General features: G+C 42.2%; 1 protein-coding gene across 7 annotated transcripts in view; it reads right to left on the bottom strand.

Moving 5' to 3' along the window:
- LOC119119502 (tumor protein D54-like) overlaps nt 1-20274 on the bottom strand; it is a 106411-nt gene that overhangs the window by 23966 nt on the left and 62171 nt on the right. For 2 of the 7 annotated variants that reach the window (XM_037245942.1, XM_037245941.1), the window contains exons 4-5: nt 18852-18899; nt 8232-8333 (exon numbers count right to left, since the gene is read on the bottom strand). In XM_037245942.1, coding sequence (XP_037101837.1) covers nt 8232-8333; nt 18852-18899 — 150 coding nt within the window. Of the gene's footprint in view, nt 1-4950; nt 4996-5111; nt 5139-8231; nt 8334-18851; nt 18900-20274 lie in introns of all 7 variants that reach the window. The other 5 variants (XM_037245938.1, XM_037245937.1, XM_037245940.1 and 2 more) reach the window with 5 other exon arrangements.

The following is a 20274-nucleotide window of genomic DNA, read 5'->3' on the forward strand; positions in this document are numbered from 1 at the left end:
GTTTGAAATCGATTAAACATTGCAACAACAAAACATGTTTTCACAATAGTCACTTTAACACAATCGTAACTATGATCATGGGTTCTCCTAGTTGGCAGATTAAAATACTCAAGTTGTTTCAAAGTATATTATAGCAAAACTAAATAATATAAAATACCGTTTTTTTCCATGTATAATGCGCCCCCATGTATAATACGCACCCTAAAAATGGCATGTTGATGCTGGAAAAAAGCCTGTACCCATGTATAATACGCACCCAAATTTTGACTCCTACTTAAGTCCGTAAACGTAAAATTATTTCAGAAAAAATATCATCTTTGGGAACAACCGGATGTTATTCTGCCGGTCAGTATCACTGCGCATGCGCTAGCAAACTCAATAGCGAAGAAATGTTTCGGATTTGTGTAGGGTACATTGTGACAGCAAAGGAGCAGGTGATCGAGCAAGCGTCTGATATGAGAGCATTGTGTTCGTATGGAGCGTGTTTGAAGTGAACAGCAGAGAAGAAAGCGCATCTGTAATGGCGGCCTCCGTATGATATGCGGATAAAAAAAATAATAAAAAAATAATAAAAAATTGTTAACATGTATAATGCGCACCCCAGATTTTAGGACAATAAATTAGTTAAATTTTGCGCATTATACATGGAAAAAAAACGGTAATCCAAAATTGTGTGATTCTATGCGTAATTCAGACAGGTCGTGTTTCTCTAGTCACTAACAATTTAACTTATTGATCTACTAGTTTCCATCAGGTTACCCCTATGTCAAGTCAATCTAATTTTGGCACCATCTTCTGGTGAAATTTGGACCGGCAATGGAGGTTGACTGGTTCAACCAACAAACGCCCCTTTACCAGTTTAACAATAGTTAATTTTGAACAACTAACTTTTAAGTAACCCTTACTCAGGTCCCCTCTTCAGGTCTCCCATGTCAAGCTTTGTCACCATCTTCTGGTGAAATTTGGAATTGCATCTGAGCCAATTCGTCTGGGCCAATTCGTCTGGGCCAAATCTAATACACAATCTTGTACCATCCTAAACACCATGTAACTTGACACCACCAACGTGACAAGTCTAACTAAAGTACTGTCTCCATCAATTAAAATATTTGACTTTCTCTTGTCTTTCTTTACCTGCTCACCTTTCTCTTCAAACTCTGGGCTACTTGAAAATAGTATATTCTTATGTAGATGCTAGAGCATCAACAATTACCGTAAGTTTCGGACTATAAGTCGCGGTTTTTTTCATAGTTTGGGTGGGGGGGCGACTTATACTCAGTTGCGACTTATGTGTTTTTTTTTTTCAAAAGATTTAAAAAAAAAATAATAATAATAAATAAATGAAACCGCGATAAATGAACCGCAATGTAGCAAGGGATTACTGTAATTTGAATTTCAAGTGACGACAGCAGCGCGAAACCATCTGCGTCACTCCAATTCATTAAATCCATCAATCGTCCTTTGTCAACAATGCGTGCGCGCCGCTGACGGCTCTTGCACTTAAAAATATTCCACAGGCCCATATAACGATATATAAATTATATATCAAATAACTATTATATAAGCAATAATGTTATCAAACCATCTGTGCACTCTAAATCATTAAATCCATCGATCAAATTCCTCGTCCTTTGTCAACATCGCCGCGCGTGCGCCCTGACGTCAGCCTCGTCGTTATTCCACAGATCTACTATATAACTATATTGTAGCGTTAACAAAGTTCAAGGAAAGACGTGGGTTTGGTAAACGGCTCTTTATTTAACAAAACAAACTTACAGGGTGTGGCGGCGTGGACTTCCAGCCACGGAAGAGGAAGAGAGCTCCATACGATAGGACCGGGCGTGCGTAAAAGCCATGACCGAGCCCCATCCACCGTCCTCGGACAGCCACCCGGCTGAGCGCCAGCCCTCGACTTCCATCCACGGAGGTGAAAGACAGCTCCGTCGAGTGACGCGTGAGCAGCCCTTCAGCAAAGCGCCAATCACATGTGCTTCTTCTTCTACTACTACTTTGAGATTTGGCTTCATAGAGATACATAGAAACACTAGATGATCGCTTTAGCTGGTTGACGACGTGCAGACCTGTCCACCATCTTGAACCGGGAGTCAAGGGAAATGGTCATGCTGACGTCAGCAGCGCGACGCGACGTCGCGGTCGCGCGTCAGCAGCGCGGCGGTTGTTTACATAAAGGACAAAGATCGACTCGTCCAGGGACGGTGGATGGGACTCGGACAATGCTTTTACGCACGCCCGGTCCTCCTCTTTCACCTCCGTGGATGGAAGTCGAGGGCCGGCGCTCAGCCGGGTGGCTGTCCGAGGACGGTGGATGGGGCTCGGTCATGGCTTTTACGCACGCCCGGTCCTATTGTATGGAGCTCTCTTCCCCTTCCGTGGCTGGAAGTCCACGCCGCCACACGCCTGTAAGTTTGTTTTGTTAAATAAAGAGCCGTTTACCAAACCCACGTCTTTCCTTGAACTTTGTTAACGCTACAATATAGTTATATAGTAGATCTGTGGAATAACGACGAGGCTGACGTCAGGGCGCACGCGCGGCGATGTTGACAAAGGACGAGGAATTTGATCGATGGATTTAATGATTTAGAGTGCACAGATGGTTTGATAACATTATTGCTTATATAATAGTTATTTGATATATAATTTATATATCGTTATATGGGCCTGTGGAATATTTTTAAGTGCAAGAGCCATCAGCGGCGCGCACGCATTGTTGACAAAGGACGATTGATGGATTTAATGAATTGGAGTGACGCAGATGGTTTTATTAACGTGTTATTTATGTAATAGTTTTTTGAATAACTCTGAATTTACGTCAGGGCCGTTCTCAGCTCTTAGTTTGTGTTTATGTCACGTTAGCATAGCTATCGTTTAGCCTGTTGTTGCTCGTTCATGACTGTTCTTGGTGTTGGATTTTGTCGAATAAATTGCCCCCCAAAATGCGACTTATACTCCGGAGCGACTTATATATGTTTTTTTTCACTTTTTTGGGCATTTTATGGCTGGTGCGACTTATACTCCGGTGCGACTTATAGTCCGAAAATTACGGTAATTGACCTAGGACAATATGTATTCATTTTTGTGTACACAGAGATTCACATGCAAAGATAAAAGGTACAGTACATATGCGTGGACTTATCTCACACCATTATCACCATTATCTCATGTACAGCACTTCAAAGTTGTGTAAATTATTTTTGTGACATTTAGGCAACTGTTAATCCTCATGGCTATTGTTTACAATCCTTCAAAGTTGTGTAAATTATTTTTGTCATTTAGGCAACTGGTAATCCTCATGGCTATTGTTTATAATCTTTATGTTAATATCCATTATCTGTGGCTCTTTGCGGTACACAGTAAAAAAATGTGGCTCTTAGTCTCTGACTGGTTGGCCACCCCTGCTGTAGATGATGTATCACCTATACCGAAAGTTCTCCTGATTGTCAGCCATTATTTTTATTTATTCCTGCTTCCAAACCACATGGATCACAGCTATAGTGAAATTGTAACATAGCAAAGTTATGACATTCTAATATTGTCAATGAGTTTTTATAATTACCGTAATTTTCGGACTATAAGTCGCGTTTTTTTTCATAGTTTGGGTGGGGGGGCGATTTATAATAAGGAGCGACTTATGTTTTTTTTTCAAAAACTTTCCAAAAAAAAAAAAAAAACGCGATAAACGAACCGCGATGTAGCAAGGGATTACTGTAATTTGAATTTCAAGTGACGTCAGCAGCGCGACGCGGCGCGGCGGTTGTTTACATAAAGGACAAAGATTGATCACGGGATGACGAAGATGACCGGCATCGTTAGCGGCTTTGTTTCTAAGTGACACGGCGGACGAAGAGTTTGAAGGATTTAAGGATTTGGAGTGACACAGAAGGTTTGAAAAACTATTATGGCTTTTACGCACGCCCGGTCCTATTCTATGGAGCTCTCTTTCACCTCCGTGGATGGAAGTCTGGGGCCGGCGCTCGGCCGGGTGGCTGTCCGGGGACGGTGGATAGGGCTCGGTCATGGCTTTTACGCACGCCCGGTCCTATTCTATGGAGCTCTCTTCCACTTCCGTGGCTGGAAGTCCACGTCGCCACACGCCTGGAAGTTTGTTTTGTTAAATAAAGAGTCGTTTACCAAACCCACGCCTTTCCTTGAACTTTGTTAACGCTACAATATAGTTATATAGTAGATCTGTGGAATAACGACGAGGCTGACGTCGGGGCGCACGCGCGGCGTTGTTGACAAAGGACGAGGAATTTGATCGATGGATTTAATGATTTAGAGTGTACAGGTGGTTTGATAATACTATTGCTTATATAATAGTTATTTGATATCTAATTTATATATCGTTATATGGGCCTGTGGAATATTTTGAAGTGCAAGCGCCGTCAGCGGCGCGCACCCATTGTTGACAAAGGACGATCGATGGATCTAATGATTTGGAGTGACACAGATGGTTTGATAACATTATTGCTTATATAATAGTTATTTGATATATAATTTATATATCGTTATATGGGCCTGTGGAATATTTTGAAGTGCAAGCGCCGTCAGCGGCGCGCACGCATTGTTGACAAAGGACGATCGATGGATTTAATGAATTGGAGTGACACAGATGGTTTTATTAACGTGTTAGTTATGTAATAGTTTTTTGAATAACTCTGAATTTTATGTCAGGGCCGTTCTCAGCTCTTCGTTTGTGTTTATGTCACGTTAGCATACCTATCGTTTAGCCTTTTGTTGCTCGTTCATGACTGTTCTTGGTGTTGGATTTTGTCGAATAAATTGCCCCCCAAAATGCGACTTATACTCCGGAGCGACTTATATATGTTTTTTTTCATTTTTTTGGGCATTTTATGGCTGATGCGACTTGTACTCCGGAGCGACTTATAGTCCGAAAATTACGGTACTAGTGGTGTGTGTGTGTTACATTACCTCATAGCTGGCATACTTATAGAGTGGCGAATGGAATAGTGGCTACTTTGTAAGCATTAAAGAGGAGACAAAGAAAAATGCACGTGTTACAATACAAAGCAGACAGACCTACGTATGCATGGATAGTGAAGTGGGAGAGAGGAAGCAGCGCGCAGTCTTACCTATAAGAATTGGAGAAAGGAAGCACTCTGCAGAGCACACAGTAACATTAAGAAAGACATAAAAATGAGTGTGAGCCGAGGCTAAAGCATTAGTTCACCACAGCAACAAGAGCGGATTAAGGAAGACAAAGAATTGTGAAGAGACATGAAGAATTTTGCTCTGTTTGATAGGCCACAAAAAAGTTTGTTAGTTTAGCACATTATTGTATTATTATACTTATTAATAGTAACACTAATAAAATGAAATCTTTTTAGCAATCTTTTTTGGCCCAATGAATTTAACAAATCTCACTTTTTATTTTTGTCTTATTCCACACACCGTAGAATTTGAGCAGTGTTTTATCCAGTGGCACACAACCCTTTCTTGCAAAAGAAAAATGGATATACAGTGGAGCCTCGGTTTTCAAACGTCCCGGTTCTCAAACAAATCGGTATTCGAACAAAAAATTCGAGATTTCTTTGCTTCGGTTGTCCGACGAAATTCGGTCGTCGAACCTCGCGAGATGAGCCGAGAGGACCCGCATGCCAACTGACTCCGTTCGTTATTACAATCTCGTTACTCTGAGGATTGCATCAACTCTAATCATGCCTCCAAAGGAAGCAAGTGGGAGCAGTAAAGCCATCCTAAAACACAAAGACGCTCTTAAAACAATGCGACAGTGAGCGCCCGGTGCGCTGCTGTTGCGCGATCGGACCAAATTAAGCTCCTTGCGCACTGAGGTCCACTTAAATTTTGGTAAGTACATCAGGACATTAAAAATATTTTCTAAATTTCAGCAACGGCTGTCACAATAATGCGACCAGCGCGGTGTAGTTGCGCGGTCGGCGACGCGCTACGGTTGCGCGTTCGGCGGTGCGCTGCAGTTGCGCGATCGGACAGAAATGCGCAAATGGAAAACTGCTTAAAAAAGGCGTTTTTTTTTTGCTCAGAACGGATTAAAATTCTTTCCATTATTTGTAATGGGAAAACATGATTCGGAATTCGAACGATTCACTTCTCGAACAGCCTTCTGGAACGGATTGTGGTCGAGAACTGAGGCTCCACTGTAGTTTCCTTTTAACAGGAGTGCAGAGACTTTTTATTTCTACTATGCGACAATTTTGTTGTAATGTGTTTGAGCCTGTATATTTGTGCATTGTAGCCACAAAGGTTTCCAAACGGTCAGAAAATCTGAAACCGTACAAGTTTTACATTTTTATTAGAGAGAATTTAAATAACCGTATTTTCCGCACCATAAGACGCTTCAAGTGTAAAGGCCAAGACTCAATTGAGGGGGCTAGTCTGTACTTAATCCACACATAGGATGCACCACATTAAAGAGGGCGTACATGTCATGATTTACGGTAAACAAAAGAAAGCAAAACAGGAGCAAGACAGTGAGTTGTACTTTATTCTTCTATTTAACCATAACCAACCGTACACTATTCATTGTTAATTGATATTTATACGCAAATCCATCAAAGTCCTCATCTTCTGTATCAGAATTAAACAGTCGGGCAAGTTAAATATGACAAATTCCCTCTCGTCATTGGCTTGTCGCTGTCACGTTGCTCTTCGGCAATGATCCCAGCTTTCCAGGAAGCTTGAATTGTGCCTCGTAATTATATCTCTTTGGTTATGCCATTTTAAAGGGTCCTAATGCTGTTTGCTTTGCACAAACCGATAGTATTTATTTATAAATTGCAACGGAGGTACATATTCTACGTACGTATTATGGACAGTTCGCTGATTGGTTGACCGCCTCGCGATACGAATTTTTGTACAACGTAATGATTGGTTCATTGGGTCTACATCTAAATATTACGTCCCTGCATGTGGCGGCAGCCACACAACATTAACAAATTTTGGAATTCAGTCCACACAAAAACGCACCTTATTAAAAGGTGCACCTTTGGTTTTTGAGAAAATTAAAGGCTTTTTAGTGCACCTTATGGTAAGATACGATAGTAAAACTATAACGCTAGACTTCTTAAGAAACAGCAGAAACTAGGGCTGCTAGATTTTCGGTAAAAATCACAATCACAATAATTCTGTTCAACATTGAAATCACAATTAAGTTTTAAGATTAAGATTTGGAAATTGGAAAAGCATTTATTAAACATGTTTGGAACAGCATTTATGGAAGTGTTTAAAAACACTCCTGTTAACATTGCGAGGAAAGTTAATTTTTCTACACAAACTATTTCAAAGTTCAGTTCACAAATTTAAAAATTTATGAACTAAGTTTATGGTTCCAAAAATGAAAAATTTCTAGTTCTTATCTTACCCCAACCCCCGGCCCCCCACCCAAAAAAAAAAGTTGCTATGAGCTGTTTACCCCCTGGCATTTTGTTATTATTTTCACCAATTCCATCCACACTTTTTTGTTTGCTCAAAGAACCTGAAAACGTTTAGAATTTGCACATAAAAGTGCAAAGGTAAAGGTGCAAAGCCCAAATTAATTACTAAAACAACAGAAACCATAATGTGTGATTCAACACCAAATTCCTGAATGCTCTCTCAGAATGATAACTTATCGTTGCCGTTTGACAAGAAAGAGCAAGTGTGTGTGTGTGGGGGGGGGGGCTGCTCGTCGGGAGTTTTCATCGAATGGAGTGTCGAGCTGTGCAACTGTTTGTGACCGGGGTTGGCAAATCCTTTTCCCTTGTCTATTTAAGCCTTGTATACAGTGTATGTAACATTCTGTTCACGTTCATCCAAACATGAATGAATTCATGAACTTTCGTTCATCGAACGCGTTAAGGTACAACACTGCCTGTTAAATATGGCCTGGAGTTCCACTCTCCACACACGCGGGGGGTTGCGCATGAACGTCTCAGAACAGAAACACCAAATAATCGTTTGTCCTCGGTTATATGAATTCTGGGATTATCTGGAACTAAAATCGTGATTATGATTAAAATTTGATTAATTGAGCTGCCCTGGCAGACACCATGTTTTACAATGAAACACATCTAAAATAAAGTATAATAAATAACAATGAAATACATCTAAAATAAAGTATAATCAATCAGAGCAGTGGATAGAACTGAAATGGAACCCTTCTAAAAAAGGTTGAATGTGCTCAAAAGGTCATGATCATGTGATGGTTGAAACACTGCTACCAACCAGCTCCATACCTCATATCGCCCAGTTTCCTGCTAATTGCCGAGCTCATGGTGGTGAGCGCCGCAGTGGTCTTCTGTCCTGCCTGAGAGAGGGTCTCCTGAGTCTTCTTGTATCTGAAAAGGGGTAGCCCAGGGTTCGAAGGGTTACTTTAAAATGTTTTCAGATACAGTAACTAGTTACCTGTGAAAAACAAAACAATGTTTGAAGTGTACCCCTGGAGCTCCCACATTTAGGTCTTGATGGGTAAAGGGAGCAATACTGTAAAGTTTAATAAATAGCTGGTTTTCCCATTCCTACTCTTTTTCTGCCAAAATAATCTCCTTGGGTACCATTTCACACACATCTGGTATAGGCCCAGACAGTGATGCCCGCGTAATTTTAAACTATTTGGGGTGGTCGAAGGCTTTCTTGTGTGTTGATTGGAACCTAGATCACATCAATGATGTGCAAGAAATAAAGGGATCCTAACCCTAATCATGTTTGATTGATGGTCGGTGCATGGAAACGAATAAACATTGATGGTCGGTGTATTAGCAATTGCTAAACAACACATCCCTAAAAAGTCGACAACTAGCGCACGGCGCATGACCTAATTGAACAGCTAAAAGGCCAATACCCTTGACTAGTTTGAAGAAATTGAGCATGTCCAAATTAAGACCAAATAAGAAGTGCGTGGGGCGAGTGCGGACAAGAATGTTTACAGGAGGTGATGCAGGTGATGGAGCCAGGAGAACAGCCAAGGCCACAATAAGATGTGCAGTGGAACAAGGCCCTCACCTCACCCCAGCATCCATCGCACCTGCCCAAATGGAGACGACTCACTATGAATGATTTTTATGACAAATTTCTGAAAATAATTGATCCCCGACTTGGTAAATTTTGGATTAAAGGGCATAACCCCTGGTTCTGCTGAGAACCTGGTTCTCTGCTTAAAGGTTTAGGGTTAGACCCCAACATTGGCACTTATGATAGGATTGTATTAAAAAAGTACAAATACCCCTTTGAAGAAAAACTCGTAAGTGATTTAAAGGTATTTTGGAACAGACTGGCAGTGGACTTACTGACGCTAACTTTTTGGGTGGAGTCTGCTTGATTTGACACGGCAGCCTGACTACGTCACAGAAGGAACTGATCACAATTACCCCATTGGAAATCACTGTACAGACTATCAACCTCAAAAGGTGTTGCGATCAAACAAGCCCCCAATTATAAATACTTGGGTATTATTATTGATTTTATTGACCTGTGATTTAAACCACACAATGACATCATAATTACTGTATTTTCAGGACTATAAGTCGCAGTTTTTTTCATAGTTTGGCCGGGGGTGCGACTTATAATCAGGAGCGACTTATGTGTGAAATTATTAACACGTTATTACTTGATCATTAACACATTACTTACTTACTAGTATAGTTGATCACTTCACATATTATTTCCACTTGTCTTTTAATGAAGGATGCTTGGTCTCCATGTGCCAAAGCAGTTTTGAAGGCTTCATTGCCTCGTTAGCTATCCTGTCGCCACATATGCCTAGTGCGCTTGGCGCGTCAGAGTCACCTGTGACAATAAATCCATATTTTAAGTAGGACTCCAGAAATGTTCTTTTAAATGCAGCTTTCCTTTTCTTAGAAGTGGTCGCATCTTCTTCTTCAGTCTCCTCATTGGGCTTTTTTCTCTTTCCGAAGAAGCTTTCCAAACTTCTCTGTTTCTTGCTCATTTTTGCTTGCCTCGCGGGCTCGACTAGGGTGACGTCACGTGACCGAGACGAGCGTCTTGTGTCAAGAGCCACAGCGACGAACGTAATTGGGAGAGAATTGCCAAATTTTTTATATTTTTCAAAATAAATTCTTACTTATTTTTGCTAGCTTTGCGGGCTCGACTGGGGAAACATGTCACCTGACCGGGACGAGCGTCTTGACCAGAATGAATTGTGCGGTTTGGCGGCCCGGTGCCAAGTGACCCACGGACCGGTACCAGTCCGCGGACTGGGGTTTGGGGACCCCTGGTCTAGTACACAATATTAAAGTTTTTTTAAACCCTCCCCAATACTTTCACCAGGGATGAGAATGGCAAATGTGAAAAAAAACCACTGAAAAGTAGCCGGGGGTCTGGGGGGCCGACCGGGGGTCTGGGGGGGGGCGATGATATATATATATACGTATATATATATATATATATATATATAAAAAACTAAATAACTCGTCTACATGTGATGAAAACCCAATTGCAAATTCACATTGTGGCGTTGTAAAAACACTAGTTCTCTGCGTAAGTTAACAGGTGGAAATTATGTGACGAAAGTAGCAACAAAATGCTGCCGAAAATAAGGCGGATGTTGTCGCATCACTGCTGCCAGTGAGTTAGGTTTACAGAAGCAAGCCGATTTCCGTACTCACAGCTTAACTAATTTTGCCTTGAGATGTGCCAAAAGATACCATCGCGGCGGGCGAATGCTTTACACGATTCACGAAAATGATACTTTCGATGAAAAAAAAACGGGGATCCGCGGAAAATTCTCATCCCTGTTTAGAGAAATATTTAGTGTTCTTTTTGTGGCTGTTTTGATCTATCTCTAACAGCGGGGTGCGTCAATTGACGCACCATCGATGCGACACGTTACCGTCGCACATCACATGTTGCGCACGTCATGTTATCGCGCGCACGCCCCGAGAACGTAATTGTGTGAGGATATCGTAGCGGAGGGACGAGTGTAATTGTATCATAATATAGAGATAAAGAGAACAAAATCCAAGTCGCATCAGCCTTCAAAAGAAAGTAAGCAGGCTGGAGCGCCAGGCGACCCGTGTTCATCACAACTACAACAACAAAGCAAGCGCCCATATCGCCACACTGCCAAACAGGCTCTCAAGTCAAGTCAAGTCAAGTTTATTTGTATAGCCCTAAATCACAAGCAGTCTCAAAGGGCTTCACATAGACAAAAATTGACAATTATTCTCAAAGCATCCCCTGATCTTAAGCTCCCAAAAGGGCAAGGAAAAACTCAAAAACCCCTGCCAGGGGAAAATTAGAAACCTTGAGAAGGGACCACAGATGGAAGGATCCCCCTTTCAGGATCACCAGGTTGTAATGGATGCAGAGAGGGCACAAATAATACATAATATGAAAATCAAAAAAGTGGATGTCCAAGTCAGAGCGAAGGGCTGCCGGAGGAGCCCTCTACTATCCTGGCAGTGGAGGTTGAGCTGCAGATCCCCCAACCTGAATTGGCCCACGAGAATCCAGATAGCCGCTGTCAGCTTGGGTGCCACCTAACCACCTCCCCGGCCGGGGAGGGGGGGGGGAGAAAAAAACAAAACAAACTCCGGCCGAATCGGCCACTACAGGTTAGTTAAAGGCCATGTCATAGAAATGTGTCTTTAAACGTGTCTTAAATGTTTCTACTGAGGTAGCAGTCCTAATATCCATTGGGAGGGCATTCCAAAGCTCTGGAGCCCGGATAGAAAATGCTCTAGACCCTGCAGACACTTTCTTGGCCCTCGGTGTCGCTAAAAGGGTAGCGTTTTGCGAACGAAGGTTACGAGACGGAACATAAGGAACAACTAGGTCGACGAGATACGAAGGCGCTAAGCCATGCAGTGATTTATAGGTTAATAGAAGAACCTTGAAGTCACATCTTAAATGGACCGGGAGCCAATGTAAGTTGGCTAATATTGGGGTAATGTGATCAAATTTTCTTGTCCGTGAGAGCAGCCTTGCAGCAGCATTTTGTACTAACTGTAGACTTTTGATGCGGGACTTAGGAAGACCAGAGAATAGTACATTACAGTAGTCCAGGCGCGACGTGACGAACGCATGTATAATAGTTTCCGCATCACCGGTCGAGAGGATCGGACGAATCTTTGCAATATTACGAAGGTGAAAGAACGCAATTCTGGTTATATTCTTAATGTGCTTTTGAAAGGAGAGAGTTTGGTCAAACATTACCCCGAGATTAGTTACAGTATCTCTCGAACATCTTCAGAACCTGCTTGATACAGACAGCGGCGATGATGTCTCTGGTGACAAGTTTGATGATGTATCAACAAGCAGTGATACCGAAAATTATGCAGTAACGTCTTCGAGCTCCGATGACATCACATCAGACATGGAAGAAGGGGACGCGGTAGAAGTGGAGGCGTCACCCTCATACAGAGAAAAGGGGGATGCTATAGAAGTGGAGGAGGCATCTTCTCGCAGAGAAGAAGGGGACGCTATAAAAGGGGTTGCTGTTCCAGTCAGTGCTCTACACAATGAAAGTAGGGTGGGATGTAAGGTTGGCAGCAAAGATGGCACAGAGTGAGAGATTTTAGGAGTAACAGCACCCCTTGGACGAATGCAGGTGCAGAATGTATTTACAGCAAAAGCAGGTCCTACAAATTACACCAGAACTGTCCGAACACCTGTTGATGCATTCAGACTACTTGTTGATGAAGGCATGACTCGTCACATCAAGAGCTGCACTCTTGAGTATGCCCGCACCTCTGATCCGTTGTGGGATATACAGTGCCTTGCGAAAGTATTCGGCCCCCTTGAACCTTTCAACATTTCGCGATATTTCAGGCTTCAAACATAAAGATATAAAAGTTTAATTTTTTGTCAAGAATCAACAAGTGGGACACAATCGTGAAGTGGAACAAAATTTCTTGGATAATTTAAACTTTTTTAACAAATAAAAAACTGAAAAGTGGGGCGTGCAATATTATTCGGCCCCCTTGCGCTAATACTTTGTAGCGCCACCTTCTGCTGCAATTACAGCTGCAAGTCGCTTGGGGTATGTCTCTATCAGTTTTGCACATCGAGAGACTGGAATTCTTGCCCATTCTTCCTTGCAAAACAGCTCGAGCTCAGTGAGGTTGGATGGAGAGCGTTTGTGAACAGCAGTCTTCAGCTCTTTCCACAGATTCTCGATTGGATTCAGGTCTGGACTTTGACTTGGCCATTCTAACACCTGGATACGTCTATTTGTGAACCATTCCATTGTAGATTTGGCTTTATGTTTTGGATCATTGTCCTGTTGGAAGATAAATCTCCGTCCCAGTCTCAGGTCTTTTGCAGACTCCAACAGGTTTTCTTCCAGAATGGTCCTGTATTTGGCTCCATCCATCTTCCCATCAATTTTAGCCATCTTCCCTGTCCCTGCTGAAGAAAAGCAGGCCCAAACCATGATGCTGCCACCACCATGTTTGACAGTGGGGATGGTGTGTTCAGGGTGATGAGCTGTGTTGCTTTTACGCCAAACATATCGTTTTGCATTGTGGCCAAAAAGTTCGATTTTGGTTTCATCTGACCAGAGCACCTTCTTCCACATGTTTGGTGTGTCTCCCAGGTGGCTTGTGGCAAACTTTAAACGAGACTTTTTATGGATATCTTTGAGAAATGGCTTTCTTCTTGCCACTCTTCCATAAAGGCCAGATTTGTGCAGTGCACGACTGATTGTTGTCCTATGGACAGACTCTCCCACCTCAGCTGTAGTTATCTGCAGTTCATCCAGAGTGACCATGGGCCTCTTGGCTGCATCTCTGATCAGTCTTCTCCTTGTTTGAGATGAAAGTTTGGAGGGACGGCCGGGTCTTGGTAGATTTGCAGTGGTCTGATACTCCTTCCATTTCAATATAATTGCTTGCACAGTGCTCCTTGAGATGTTTAAAGCTTGGGGAATCTTTTTGTATCCAAATCCGGCTTTAAACTTCTCCACAACAGTATCTCGGACCTGCCTGGTGTGTTCCTTTGTCTTCATGGTTCTCTCTGCGCTTTAAACAGAACCCTGAGACTATCAAAGAGCAGGTGCATTTATACGGAGACTTGATTACACACAGGTGCATTCTATTTATCACCATCAGTCATTTAGGACAACATTGGATCATTCAAAGATCCTCACTGAACTTCTGGAGTGAGTTTGCTGCACTGAAAGTAAAGGGGCCGAATAATATTGCACGCCCCACTTTTCAGTTTTTTATTTGTTAAAAAAGTTTAAATTATCCAATAAATTTCGTTCCACTTCACGATTGTGTCCCACTTGTTGTTGATTCTTGACAAAAAATAAAAATTTTGTATCTTTATGTTCGAAGCCTGAAATGTGGCGAAATGTTGAAAGGTTCAAGGGGGCCGAATACTTTCGCAAGGCACTGTAAATGTTGAACAGAGGCTGATATGTACCGAAGTCAAATTCCTTGTTTGGCATGCTCAAACATGGCCAATAAAAATTCTTGAATCTTGAATGATCCAGGTGTTCAACGTCTTATGTCCAGACAAAAAGCAGCTGCTGGCAAATATAAGCCTGAGTAGAAATACAGTGTTACTGATCGAATTTGTGAGATGAGCACTGATTTAAGAGTACAGTTGAGTGAAAGAGGCAAATACTTTATTGCCTACTCTCTTGCTGTGGATGAAAGTACTGACATGACTGATACTTCACAACTGGTCATCTTCATCCGTGGAGTGGACTCCAATTTGCGCGCAACAGAGGAAGTAATGGACATTAAATCGATGCATGGGACAACGACTGGAAAAGACATTTTTGAAAACGTACTACGTCAAAGTGTAACCGACATAAAACTGCCCTGGGACAAACTTATGGAGCACCGACTGCGGTGAAAAAAGTGGACTCGTGGGAAGGATGCGAGTGAAGATGCAGGAGGAGAACTGTGCTGGTGAGTTAACAGCATATCACTGCATCATACACCAGGAAGCACTATGTGGCAAAGTCCTGAAGATGGACCATGTAATGAGTACTGTAACGCAAACCATAAACTTTATCCGAGCTAAAGGGTTAAATCACCAGCAGTTTCGGTCCTTTATGCAGGAGATTGACGATTCAGAGTTTGCCGACATTCCTTATCATACAGAGGTGCGTTGGCTAAGTTGGGGGAAAGTTCTCAACAGAGTTTTTGAGCTCAGCGACGAAATCTGTCAGTTCATGGACAGTAAAGGAAAAGACTCCACTGTTTTGAGGGATGAAAAATGGAAGTGCGAGTTAGCGTTTCTGGCTGACATAACAGCTCATCTTAACGCCTTAAATCTGCAGCTCCAGGGACGTGACCACATGATCACTGACATGTATGACGCAGTGAAGGCATTTCAAGTGAAGCTGCTTTTATGGGAGACACAAATGCAACAGTGCAACTTGCCTCACTTTCCCTGTTGCCAAGTAATGTTGAACCAAGTCAGCACAACTGTGTTCCCCAAAACGCACTTTGCCGACAAACTGAGCACACTACGCGCTGAGTTTGCGCGGCGCTTTAGTGACTTTGAAGCACAAAAAAAGGGTTTTGAGTTGCTTCGCAACCCATTTGCTGTCTATGTTGAAACTGCACTTGTGCAGATTCAGATGGAACTGATTGAGCTACAGTGTAATGGGACACTGAAGGCAAAGTACGGCACTGCAGGCCCCGCACAGTTCATTCACTCCATCCCTGCAACAATGCCCCAGCTCCGTCTTCATGCGGCTCAAACCTTGTGCATGTTTGGGAGCACATTTCTGTGTGAGAAGCTCTTCTCAGTGATGAAGATTAACAAAACAACACACAGAAGTTGTCTCACTGATGAGCACCTGCAGTCCAGCCTGAGAATCTCCACAACACAGGACTTCACACCAAACATAAACCAAATTGTTGCCAAAAAAAGATGCCAGGTGTCCGGCTGGGGTTTGAACCCACAACCTTCCAGTCACAGGGCGGACACTCTACCACTAGTCCACTGAGCTGATTTGAATTGTTATTGCTGAAAAGCACACATTTTATATATATTTCCAGGTTTTGTAGCATGTTCATATTTCGAACTTGTATAATATTGACAGGAGATCTTTTTAAGGAGAGCAAAATCTTTGGGATATTTAAGTTTATTTTTTTATATACATTGACATAGGAGCAAAGGAATTTGAATGTTATTTTAATTTGTGTTTAATTTAAGTTGTTTAAGTTAAGTTCTAAGTTGTATAATTTAACAAAATATTTTTATGGAGAGAAAAATATTACCGTAATTTTCGGACTATAAGTCGCTCCGGAGTATAAATCGCATCAGCCATAAAATGCCCAAAAAAGTGAAAAAAAACATATATAAGTCGCTCCGGAGTATAAGTCGCATTTTGGGGGGCAATTTATTCGACAAAATCCAACACCAAGAACAGTCATGAACGAGCAACAACAGGCTAAACGATAGGTATGCTAACGTGACATAAACACAAACTAAGAGCTGAGAACGGCCCTGACGTAAAATTCAGAGTTATTCAAAAAACTATTACATAAATAACACGTTAATAAAACCATCTGTGTCACTCCAATTCATTAAATCCATCAATCGTCCTTTGTCAACAATGCGTGCGCGCCGCTGACGGCTCTTGCACTTCAAAATATTCCACAGGCCCATATAACGATATATAAATTATATATCAAATAACTATTACTCGTCCTTTGTCAACAACGCCGCGCGTGCGCCCTGACGTCAGCCTCGTCGTTATTCCACAGATCTACTATATAACTACCGTTTTTTTCCGTGTATAATGCGCCCCCATGTATAATACGCACCCTAAAAATGGCATGTTGATGCTGGAAAAAAAGCCTGTACCCATGTATAATACGCACCCAATTTTTTTTTTTTTTTTTTTTTTTTTTTAAGTCCCAATGATCGTCACACACGCAGGGAGGCAATGGGTCCCATTTTTATAGTCTTTGGTATGGTCTTAACTAGGCTGGATGTATATTTTTTTGTTGGTGTTGATTTCTCCGACTGCCCATAAAGGCACCACCGCGATCAGATGAAAAGAGAGGAAAGTGACGTGCGGACATGTGAAAAAGGCGGCTCTGTATGGGAGAGACGTTGAAGAGGAATAAAAACACCCTTGGAAACCAAAACTTGCCCCTCGTGACTCGGAGCCGCAACAAATGTTTCGGATTTGTGTAGGGTACATTGTGACAGCAAACGAGCAGGTGATCGAGCAAGCGTCTGATACGAGAGCATTGCGTTCGTATGGAGCGTGTTTGAAGTGAACAGCAGAGACGAAAGGAACAAGGCAAAGTGTTGTGAAATAAAATATTACCTGTAATACGCATTTTGTTATTTGCTGATTGTATTAAACTATCACATTCATTGTCAGTCAAGAAGAGAAGAGGACTATTATCCCTTCTTTGACGAAATGACCAGAGCACAGTACAAACACACTATTGTCGGTCAGTTTTGTTGTACCATGATTTTCTTAAAAAAAAAAAAAAAAAAAATTTTGTTTGAAAAAAATTTAAAAAAAATTTGTACCCATGTATAATGCGCACCCCAGATTTTAGGACAATAAATTAGTTAAATTTTGCGCATTACACACGGAAAAAAACGGTATATTGTAGCGTTAACAAAGTTCAAGGAAAGACGTGGGTTTGGTAAACGGCTCTTTATTTAACAAAACAAACTTACAGGCGTGTGGCGGCGTGGACTTCCAGCCACGGAGGTGGAAGAAAGATCCGTAGAATAAGACCGGGCGTGCGTAAAAGCCATGACCGAGCCCAATCCACCGTCCCCGGACAGCCACCCGGCCGAGCGCCGGCCCCCGACTTCTATCCACGGAGGTGAAAGAGACCTCCGTAGAGTAGGACCGGGCGTGCGTAAAAGCCATGTCCGAGCCCCATCCACCGTCCCTGGACAGTCACCCGGCCGAGCGCCGGCCCCCAACTTCAATCCACGGAAGTGAAAGAGAGCTCCGTCGAGTCAATCTTTGTCCTTTATGTAAAAACCGCCGCGCTGCTGACGCGACGTCGCGCTGCTGACGCACGACCGCGACGTCGCGCTGCTGACGCGACGTCGCGCTGCTGCTTTTTGTTTACATAAAGGACAAAGATTGACTCGACGGAGCTGCTGCTGACGCAACGTCGCGCTGCTGACGTCACTTGAAATTCAAATTACAGTTTTTTTTTTTTTTTGAATATTTTTGAAAAAAAACACATAAGTCGCTCCTTATTATATGTCGCCCCCCCACCCAAACTATGAAAAAAAACGCGACTTATAGTCCGAAAATTACGGTAAAAACAAGTTATTTAAGGTTTAAGTTTGTTTCAGAATAATATTCCTGTCCATTTTGTATTCATATTTATGTTCCAAATACCTTTAGTTTTAGTGTGTTCAATAAATGTTTATCCTGTTCGTTCCGCGACCTATAGTATGTTTCGAATTCTGGCCCCTTGGGCAATTGAGTTTGACACCCCTGACTTAGAGTCTTCAAGATTGTAGAAATATATAATCTATCTCTTCAGGCAGCGCAAGAGTGCGAGTGCCAACCCAAGGACAACAACGCCTGGACATGACCTTCCGGACAGGCACAGCCACATACACGAGGGCCTGTAAATGTAAAAGCATCTATATAAAATGAAGTACCGAAATCCCACGGTCCATTAGGGCATATTTTCCCGTGCAGAACGGACCAAAGGGTTCAATATTTTGCCGGATACTGCTGCACCCCTCGTCACAATGCAACAACATTTCTTCCACTACGTTTGTATGTGACCTTGAATCACAAAGTGATTCTCCTCAGAAAACGCAAGCAAACAGACAACACAGAGCTGGGCCACCCAAAACTAAAAGCTCACAAGAAGCCAACAGGTAGCTCAAATCAGGCCACATAGAGAAACAGTAAAAATGGATCAACTCACGCTTCAGAGTGGGTAATGTCATCCAAAGTAGCGGAGGCAGACACATATCTGAAGACACAACAGCAAGATCAATAAACAGCAACGCAGCGGATGCTCTCACATTAACATTTACACAATATTTGACAACCATAACTGTAATCTATAAATACATTTTCTATCAAAAGAGCAAAACTTGACAGCACATTTCATTCTGAATGAAAACAAAGAGGAGTTTGACATGGTGAGTGGTTGGCACTATACTGTAATTACACGCTAGACCAGGGGTCACCAACCCCGGTGCCCACGGGCACCAGGTCGCCCGCGGCGACCACATCAGTCGCCCGCAGCGACCACATCAGTCGGCCATAGGCCAGTTCTAAAAATAGTTTACAGTACACTGGTGAAGAGCATGCAATGCCAGGCTTCCCACTAACATTAATGTTCAGTGTCTTCACATAGAATATCATTAATAAAAATCAAATTAAAGGTACACTGTGTAATTTTGTTATTTCAGAAGTGCATTATCAAAGTGGTTGCCCTTTGCATTATTCGGTGCCCTTGAAGTAGCTCCCAACTTCAAAAAGGTTGGTGACCCCTGCGCTAGACCATCAGTCTTCACACAAAACTTGTTTTTGTAAAACACAAAAATGTCAACGACACTATCACATTGGAATACCGTACAATGGATGCACATACATGATGTCATTTTGATCTCATTCCAGCAGTCTTTATGCTGTGTGTTTGCTACAATTTATCTGTAGGATGGTGGGGTATGGGAGGGGGCAAGACAAGTACAAATCTCACAATTTGCCAGCAGTTACACATTCGAAGCAGAAAGGACATGTTACATTTTGATGAGATGTCCAATTAGATTGAAAAAGTGAAAAACATTTTAGCAGCATAATTCTGGAGCGAACACCCTTGAACGACATTACAGAAAAACGCCACATGGGCAGTGATGAAAGCAAAATTCTGACAAAAGAAGATACTGCAATACACTGTCTCTATAGCTTTAGTACTTTTTTTCGTTTTCTCTGAAATAAATATCATTTTTGAGAGCCTAACATGCATGAAAACAAACGTTGCACCTGGGGGGAAATTAGCTATTGTAAATTTTTCACAAAATTACAAAAATGGTTCTGTGGGAGGACTAAATTTTCGGAAAAGATTAAATTATATTTTCAATTCACATTTTTTTCAAATCTAGCATCACTGCTCTTATTCACAATGTGCAGGAAAAAAAGACCATGATTACATCATACCAGCAAAACCTTAAGGCAGGGACGTCCAAAGTCCGGCCCACGGGCTAAATCCGGGCCCCGGTCAGATTTCATACAGCCCGCAGCTACGGTCTTATAATGTATTATTTATGGCCCGCCTGCACTGTCAAACTGAATAAAAAAAATCATGAAACTTGAAACTGTAATTCCTCCTATTACCGAAA

This window comes from Syngnathus acus, chromosome 2 (assembly GCF_901709675.1).
Source record: "Syngnathus acus chromosome 2, fSynAcu1.2, whole genome shotgun sequence".
In the NCBI taxonomy this organism is placed as follows: Eukaryota; Metazoa; Chordata; class Actinopteri; order Syngnathiformes; family Syngnathidae; genus Syngnathus; species Syngnathus acus.